Below are 9,762 nucleotides of genomic sequence, written 5' to 3'. Positions count from 1 at the left end.
AACTTAATACTTATTATTCTTAAGCCCAAAATACATGAGGCATCACACAAACTCTCACAATCTATGAATATATCCAAATATCCATGTGACACACTGCAGACACGAACATGAACGACAATTATTTATGCCCTGTTCATGGAAACTTGGACAACTAAACATAAATACTTTTTTTATGTACTAATGATAATCATTTTAAATATATATGGGTAAAAGGTTAGTCAATTCAAAGGAATACATGGAATAACAAATGATTAAACATTTTTCTTGAGAAAATATCCCAAAACAACTTGTTTATAAATTCTAGAGTTTATATTTCAGCAAGAGCTCACAGACTACCTCAGGACAAAAAGGTAGACATCAGGTATCTCAAACTGAAACAGCCCTCTCTTTGTTTTCTTTGCTGTTTTTAGCTGCCACAGATTCTTCGAAAGCCATAAATGCGGCGGTACAAAGTGACAGCATACCGTCTGAATAAACAAGAGCCAGCCTGTGTCGCTAAAGAAACTTTATTTCAGAAAGAAATACAAAAAAACCAAACCAAAACAAAACATGGAGACACATAAAAACAAATCTCTACTGCCTGACTTTGACGTATGGTTAATACTGTCTGTCTGAAAGAATTCAACAGACAAAGCTGCGTACAAGAGCAAAGGACATACAGAGGAACAAAATAATGCCAATGTCACGTCCACGATGGCACGGAGACGTCAGGATGTTTAGTCAAGTCAGCTGGTTGGAGCGGTTCACTGGTACAACACACCCAACATATGCATATTGCATATTTTGATAGTCACAATAATAAAAGGAATAGTCTTTTTTAAAAGTGGCAGGTGAAAACTAACAGAAAAACATCTATGATTTAAGAAAATCAGTCACAGAGTTCAGTGCCCAACTGGCAAAATCCCCCAAAACTGATCATGTAGTGTAGAAAACAGGACATGTTGTGATTTGACATGATTTGTTTGATATTCAGTCTGTAGAAGTGGAAAGGCACTGGCAGCAAGATAATGTAGCATAAATACAACAACCACATGGCACTTACAGTATTTCAACGCAAGACAGCGGCAGTTTTCGATTGTTAACAGCTGCTATTTTACTCTCAGAATAAACGTAACTCGCTCACAATATGAACACCCTTTTTTTTTTTTTTTTTGCATCTCTAAACTTTTTATAGGGTTTTGACCCACTGATAACATCTTCCCAACCAAAGCAACTTGGAGTTTCAGGGTTGAAGACAAACAAGGACAAATATTTTGTTTATCAGCAACGAGCATTCCTCGTTCCTCTTGAGAAGGACAAAGATTCCCTTGTTAATGACAGAGCCAAAGACAGCAGCCCTCACATACCTCTCATTGGTGATTTTTTTTTTTTTTACTGTATACTCATAGCATTATAAGACATCGAACAAAGAGTACTGAGCTCACATAACCCTTGTCTGGTCAAACTGATAGGAAGGCAACAAAGGTCGGAAGAGGAAAAGGCATTTGGTGATGGAATTATTTCATAAGCCAAAAGACAAAATAACAGAAGCAACCAGTTACACATTATAGCATTCATTAAAAAACATGATTTACTGTCATTACCTGTTAGATTTAGTGCTGTAAATAAATTGAAAACTGTGTCACCTGAAGGACACGTCACAAACTAAAAGCCAGGACTCAAACAAAACAATACCAACAAACATTTTTTGTAAACATGTTAGTGGTGACAGCAAAATCTCGGACCATTAGTACCTTAGTTATCACTGGCAGCTTTGTGGAGCATAATTTCCCCCTTTAAGACCGAAGAGCACTGAGTGGCAATCATGCAGTACCCAAACATTTTCATGATCACCCTAATTCTAATCCTGTCCAATCCCACACAGCAAACTAGGACACAAAGTAGGACAAACAGTGAGAGTTGACACTTTGACTTTCGGCAAAGTCTGATACCGAGGACAAAACATCGACACGGTGCTCCTGATGGGCTGATGGATGGATGTTTGGAAGGTGAGGGATGCGGTGATGTGCAGAGGTATGTAGGTGATGGTGCAGGCCAGACTGTTCCTGGGTACCTGGAGACATGGATGGGACTGAAGGGGAGGGGAGGTGGCAGGGAGGGAGGGAGGGAGGGAGGGAGGGATCCAGAGAAGGATGAGGGAGGCGGGGCAGTCAGAAGAGCTCCACGCTGCCTCGTCACTCGTCTGCTTTCATTTTCATCTGTGCCTGCATCTGCGCAATCATCTCTTGCATGCGTCTCAGCTGCAGAGAGGAAGAAAGAGGGAAGAAAAGGGATTATAATCAGTGTTGATGAGTATTAGCTTTAATCTCATAATCTGTGACATTTTTACAGGGCTAAATGTCTGCTCTCACATCAACTGATATAGTGCAATAGTGATTCAACCCAAACTTGGTTCAAGAAAGGTTTACATTTTGCTGGTGGGCTGCTCTTTCCAGGAGAAAAAAAAATCTAGCACACAGGAAGTGATGCACTTTAAATTTCAGGCAGCAATAACTTTGATTTGTTTGGAGCAAATAGAAGGTAAACATGGAAATGAACATTAGCAGCAATAACTGGGACTTTATAGAAAAAAGCCACTTACTGTACATACACTCAAACTTCTACTACAGAATATACAAGGGGGAAAAATATTGTTTGTCACAATGCTGTCCACACTAGTTGACTGACTAGTGATGCCTAGGAGTTGCATCACTTAGCAACAAAGACACAAAAAACAAATAAAATACACAAACACAAATCTCAAGTATAATCAGTACATGATTATGGCTTAAATTAGAAACTTATTGACAATCACGCCCACCGAAGTTGGCTTGACTTGACCTTCTGCTGCGGCTTTTCAAAATGAAATGCCATTCAACATGCTTCATTGCATATTAATAACCCTACATCTAAATACTCATAGAACTGTACAAATAACAATAGATCAAATCATATATACATGTAAAAAAATGAATCAGGCATGATGACAAAAATAAAAATGAAAACAATATCTCCACCTTGTGGCTGAAAGTGGAACTTCAAGTAGTTCATGTTCAGAGAAGTTCTTCATGCCAAAGCAATGTGTTTGGAAAAGGTGAGACAGATCAATCTAATCTGGGTAAATGATGGAGTGTCAGGTGTAACTGTCTGCTCTGAAAAATCAAGTCGTTTGTTAACATTGATCATGTTACCAAAAGCGATAAATTAAGAGAGATTAAGCTCCTCTGATATTCCAGAGCTGCGTTGTAGGCAAACGGAGGTTGAAGAAAATTCAAAGAGAATATCAACAGTAGGTGATCAAATCTACATCTAAAGCAGGGTAATTTATACGTTCCTTCTTTCCCAAAACCTTACATCACATAAGGAAACATAAAGCCCACCCACCCCTGCAGCATTGTGTAGAGCTCTTTATATTACTGAGGACATTCCCACCATGAAACTAGGCCAAGAAATCCAGGCAGGAAGTGACATCATATCCTGGATTAGCACAGTGTTTACAAACAGTTTTGATTACACCCCACCCATTACACAAATGCACGCAAATGGGCCAATCAAGAGTAATCAAAAAACAGTTTATTACTTAATGACAGTTTCAGACTCCATGACTCGGGGGGTAAACAATGTAAATAAACAAGATGGGAATGGAAATAAATTATAGCTTCATCTCCTTGATACTTAGTTGATTTTATTCCTGGTTTGACCTTGACAGCTCCCGGCGAGTAAAATGAGATTCAAACTAGTGTAGTGATGGCACATGAGGCTTAGGGGCTAATAGTGTGTGTATGTGTGTGTGTGTGTGAAAAAGAGAGGGGTGGGGGGAAGGAGTGTGTATGTCTCCTCACCTCAGCCTCCTTCTGTAGCAGGATCTGGTCCTTGTCCACCACATCCTCCTCCACAGCTCTGTACGGACATTAAACACACGTCAGTTTAAGATTATTGACTTTGGCTGCGATGGAGCGGCCCATCAACTTTTCAGACGTCGGAGAAAAACTCTGACCTGCCGGCTCTCTTCAGCCTCTCTGAGCGGAAGTTCTCGTAATGCAGGTCCTGAGTTACTTCCTGAAGGTCTTGCATGTGGGTCCTGCAAAAAATAGCACACACACACACACACAGACTCCTATGTTCAGACACAGGGGGGCAGTAGAGCTTTTTCAAAGACTTTTCCAAGGATAGTGTAGTTCCAAAACTTTGCCATGTGAAGGATCCTCAAAACGATGCACAACAGACCGTGGACCCCCAATTCAAGAGGATTTTGTTCTCTTTGAAGATTTTTGTCTTTAGGTGGCAATACAACAATAGCAGGCGTAGCTGAACTCTGATCACCTTAAGAGCATTACAAATTATAATCAAAAGAGTCAGAGTCATCCTTACACATTCCCCTTTTGCTCTAACTTCTGAGGAAAGTGAAAGTGAAATTAATATATTCCTCAATTTGCTGAGAATCCCCTTAAGGACCCCAGTTTGGGAACCACCGCCCTAGTGGACATTTACAACCATTTTAAATAATTAGGCCGTCATTCTGGATTCTAGAGACAATCCTTTCCTAAAATCCTGTTGCTTTAAGTGGGTCAGCTGCCAGGGAGACTCACACAAGCATGGTGCGCAGTTTGAGGAAGTCATTGTGTTCAGGGTTCTCCACCTCCACCACTCCCCAGGGGTAAAGACGACCACGGATCTTCTTCCCCTTCACCTCGATCAGCTGGTTGGATCCAATCACAGCAAAGGGGATACTTGCCTGGGACAAGGGAGATAGAGGGTAGAGGATCCCCGAGGGGAAACAAAGACAAAGGGATACGGAAGTAGATAAAAGAAAGGTATTAGGGGGAAGGAGGAAGGAGGGATGGTAAGTATGATTGGGTACTGAATTTGGTACTTTTAAGGGTACTGACCGAATTACGTTGGTACAACCGAGTACCTACTCACGTTAGATCAATCAGGGACCAAATTTGATGGTTCTTTATGAGCCTTTCGAAAAATCTCTCCTTGTTTATCGTTTCTTGCAAATACACATCTGGGTGAGGTTATGGTTAGTGGGTTACGGTAAGCCAAACCCGAACAGTACCCGACCTTAATGGTAAGAGAGCTGTATCTATCTCTATGCCAGTAGATGAAGCAGCAAACTGTGTGTCCGTCTCTCACCTTGAGGACTCTGGTCTGCTCCTTGAACTCCTCGTCCTCATCAGAGTCAGCGTCAGGCAGCTGGTAAATTTTGATCCCGTGCTCGGCGATCTCATCCAGGATCTAAGAGACGGGAACATGCAAACAAACAAAGGGTAAGTGGGCAGGGTTGTGACCACAGCATGAGGTCCTGGCATCTCTATCGGCGCAAAACTTGACTCTTGAAGTTTCTCACCACAGATACCAGGCATGTAACAATATATCATGACAGAATATATCATAATCTCGAAAAAGTCACATGTATCATGATATCCCTAATCTCAGACTGAATCGCATACAGAATGTCAGCTGAGTACAAGTTTACATAAGGCATAATTTCATAATTTCATGCCAGATTAGCAAGAAATTCTTGAATCAAACCATGAGAGACTTGAGGCTTTATCATAATTTCTAATACTATGACAACATTGTATTGTGTACGGGGGGAAAAAAAAACAACCACACACTAGGGTATCGTTACACTCCCATCAGACATTATATTGCATTATATTTTATTGTAAGGATTGGCTCGGCTTCCTACAGGGTGCAGTAGTGATCTGTGCTCAAAGTGTCCTTGGTCCATCTAAAAGATCATAGTCTTCTCACTGCCTGCGAGGATTCCTCTAATTCAGAATACATCAACAGGCATGTGTAAGCTTTGATCACATTTTGTAACGTGATGTCAAAGCAATATACATCCAGTTGGCCCTGAAAATGCATTTGTGCCGCTTTCACAGCTTCCAGTTAAATGAAAGAGAGCACATATTCCCACTGGCACTTCAGCCAATGTTTTTCCATCACAATTTGTCTTTTTTTTTTTTTTTTTTTTTAAATCAAACAAAAAGTTTAGCCACCTCAAGCAGGTGTATACATTTTTATCCACATTCCTTTAATTTTACTTGAAATTCACCATTTCCATCGAGCATTTTTCATTCAAATCTATCAAAATATACATATAAAAGGCTTCTACATCTAATGGATAAATAAGTTAAATTACACATTTTGTGACCTTTGAGCTGAATGGAAAAAAAACATTGCAGCTCTGACCTAAAAATGAAAAGCAATAGAGTTGGGGAAGGGAGTGGGCGAGCACCTGTTATTGCAGCAACACTTTTAATTAAAGTACCCCACCGAGGAAAAGAGGGCTGAGACGGAGAGGGTAGACAGGTGAAAAATAATAATGGTTGTGTGTGTGTGTGTGTGTGTGTGTGTGTCCTGAAAGAGTCAGAAGTTCTCACCCGCCCACCGGTGAAGAAACAATTTAAAACAAAGGGGCTTTCTTCACTGGTATCCAGGGGACAGATGTGAGTATTTATTATTCTAAACATCAAAGCTGCATTTTCCTTTTGTTTTCCCCAGAGCAAAATTTTTAAATTCACAATGTAGTCTTATGTAATGGAGCCAAAAAATGTCAAGTGTTGTTTTCCTGACTTTTGGGCCACTTTCATGTTTCATATAAAAAGGACAGTGGTGAGTCAACCAGGAGCCTGGGAAGTGAGAGCAGGTTTTCCTATAGAGCGCTCCACTGTTTGAGTTCTTGTTATGGCTGTCGCTTGTTTTCTCAGTGAGCTCCGAGCACGGTGTGTGTGAGATAGTGTGCGTCGGGAGAGTCGGGTATTGTTGCGAGGCAGATCTAAAAACAAACAGACTTTGCAGGACTCAGAGGAGAGCGTGACATAGGACCAGAGCCTCTCTCTCCACCCACACCACACACACACCACACACACACACACACACACACACACACACACACAATTTAGAGATCCCTCTTACATGGTAACTGGATAAACATCGCTTTGGTGGGGTAGAGCGTAGAGAATTTAGGGAAACATTGCACACAGTGGGAAAGTAAACATATCTGACACAATGGCAGGAAAAAATGAAACAAACAACAAATGAAGTTACAGGAATGGAGGAAAAAAAATGAGAAAAAATTCTGAACAAAGTGTGTTTAAAACGAAAAACAACATCTACCAAAAAGCAACCGTTCCAGTGAATAATGATGACAAAGCATTTTGCGTAAAGGGGGGAAAAATGGAATCGAAAACATCTGGTCGTTGCACAAATATCAGCCATCAGTTGATGGCCATCATCTGTTTCCAGACCTGGCTAAGCCAAAAGCTGCAAATGGATATTTACCTGAATTATTCTGCTGCGTAACATGTGTTTAGCTCCGTCTGACACCTATAATCAAGATCTCCTTGGGATGATCAGATGTCAAAATCACTGCCTTCTCCAAATCCCTGTTGTCTCCTGCTGATTTAGTGTAAACAATGTAGGCCTTAATCCTTAATGTTACACCAGCCTCTCTTTCTCTTCCTTGTATTTGTGTATTTTCATTGGCAGAGATATGCTGGCAGTAGGAGCCATTTTGATTTTATGACCATCCTGTTGGGCTATAATACACCGCACCCCCCTCGTTCTCTTTCTGGGCTGTTATGGTTGGCCGTCCAGGTCCACTCAGGGCTGTCAGGGCCAGAGACAAACAATGCCACACAAGACTATGCCTCGCTATTAATTAGAAAAGGAAGCCTGAGATTTATCGCTTTTGGTTTCTGGCTAACATGATCAAATATGACGCACTGTTTGTGGAAATATCCCCTCATGTTGGCCAGTAATGATAAGTATGAGGGCGGAGGCTGATACTGTCCGTTTAGAAAAAATAGTTAAAAATAAGACAAAGTGGAGCTGAATCATGCCAGGCACATATTTTCACTCTGCATACATGCTCTTGAGGTTCAACACCATCCTACATCTAGTGGCATTAAATATAAGCCGAGTAGCCAAGTCTAACCCAAATATAGCAAACCTGCAAGTCTATACATAGATATGATTGCACAGAGAAAAGTGGGAGACATGGCTAAGTAGTTTTTGGAAATTACACAGTAGGTGCAACCAAAACCTCCAATCACAATGAAAGAGGGTGCAAGCCTGTCATTACAGGGATCAGCCGTTTCATCACGTCAACCTGCCGAGGGAATATTTTCATGTCATTTGCTCGTGCTCACAAGCAAACCCACAAAAATATTAGCACAAACGAAACGCCTGCTATGCAATGAGAAATGCATCCTGGACAAACACCGGCTGAAGAAAACAAATGACTGACAAGGCACGAGCGAGTAAACAAAAGACGGGATTGCAGCGGAAAACACTGTTTAGTATGAGACATGCATCAGGTAACCACATGCAGTAACACACACACACACACACATACACGTTTTGTAATGCTCGATGACACAGCTGAGCCTCCTCGGCCTCCTCTGGCCTGGCATGGTGTGTTTTCATTAAACTGAAACTCTACCAGGGAACAATACTTGGAAGTGGAAATATGTACCAGAGCATTCTCTTGAAATCAACAACACAGAGAGAGAGAAAAAAATCAACAAAACAAAACAATCAAACGGCATCTCAGCACTAATCAACCCTAATCGAGAAGGTGCGGGAAAACCATAGAGAGAGCAGGCCGGCATAACCTTTACGTAATCTTTATGTAACCGTACAGCTGCGCAAAAAATTCAACAGAGTGGCCATGGGAACAAATGGGCCGTAAGTGCCATTGGAGTTATTATATATTTGATCACCTTTCATTTTCACTTGATTTCATACTCAGTGCACCTTGAGAGATGAGGGGCCCCTTTTTTCCAAGAGCACTGAGTTTATTAAAGGATAATACCAGTCATGGTGAGTGTTAAGCCCATTTTCCAAAGGGCCTGTCTTTCCGTTATGAGATTCCTGTTTTTTTTTTTTTTTTTTTTTTAAAACCTGTAGATTGAGGGATTTTGTAGATGCACATTTTACCATTATGTACTAAATTTTGAAACAGGTCTGGTTATTTTCTTTAGGTTCAACTGTTCGGGACATCAGCATGCAAAAGAATAAAACTTGCTTTCTCACCATTTTATACTGACATTTCGTAAGAACTACTTGAGGCAGAAATGCTCTTCTGCTGAGTGCTATTGGCCAAACTCCTGTAAGCATCACACAAAGTATATTTTAATTTTCCAAATCTGACATTATTCTGATGATACAGGTATACTTTTTGCCTTGTCTGTCCTACACAAGCTTTCTGCTGCCCAGTTTGTCTGATGAGAATCCACTGAATGTTCTCCTTAAGGCAAAAACATTCAAATAAATATGGTTAGGAACTGCTCTTGCTTCTCTAAACATTTCCTTCCTCAATTCTTTATTAGATGAGGCTTGGAAAAGATGTTGTAGTTGCACACACTCAAAAGGAAGCTCAAGTGTATTACGGAAAACCAAAAAGAGCCAGCTACTGAGAGCTACTGGGACGCTGCAGGATGCAAAGGTTTTAATGAAGTATCGCACATGTAACTGGACAATTTAACAACCTATGTGCATCTTCAAAAGCAATAAAAAGCATAAAACAAATGTGACACACTTCTACCATTATGGTTTCCTCAGGCTTGTTTTCATTATAACTTTTCTGTTCTCGTAGCATTCAGGTAGATGATTCACTCCTTTTTTTTGTTTTTTTTGTTTGTTTGTTTTTTGTGCATCTCCATTAATTACAAGACTAGACTTTGCCAACGCGAAGTTCTCTAAGTTTTATTTGGAGCTGTGTGCACATGTCGTCTAGAGGAAGGGAAATAAGTGAAATGATACCCG

At 40.6% G+C, this 9,762-nt stretch overlaps 1 protein-coding gene across 1 annotated transcript in view; it reads right to left on the bottom strand.

The window, feature by feature from the left end:
- Positions 1-490: 490 nt before the first annotated feature.
- The window catches only part of zgc:63587 (septin-2), a 27,972-nt gene continuing 18,700 nt past the window's right edge, over positions 491-9,762 (bottom strand). The window contains exons 8-12 of the mRNA XM_030059297.1: positions 5,119-5,220; positions 4,569-4,714; positions 3,977-4,060; positions 3,822-3,879; positions 491-2,240 (exon numbers count right to left, since the gene is read on the bottom strand). Coding sequence (XP_029915157.1) covers positions 2,175-2,240; positions 3,822-3,879; positions 3,977-4,060; positions 4,569-4,714; positions 5,119-5,220 — 456 coding nt within the window. The 3' untranslated portion in view covers positions 491-2,174. The remainder of the gene's footprint in view (positions 2,241-3,821; positions 3,880-3,976; positions 4,061-4,568; positions 4,715-5,118; positions 5,221-9,762) is intronic.

This window comes from Myripristis murdjan, chromosome 9, assembly GCF_902150065.1.
Source record: "Myripristis murdjan chromosome 9, fMyrMur1.1, whole genome shotgun sequence".
In the NCBI taxonomy this organism is placed as follows: Eukaryota; Metazoa; Chordata; class Actinopteri; order Holocentriformes; family Holocentridae; genus Myripristis; species Myripristis murdjan.
This window is presented reverse-complemented; position numbering and strand designations above follow the sequence as displayed.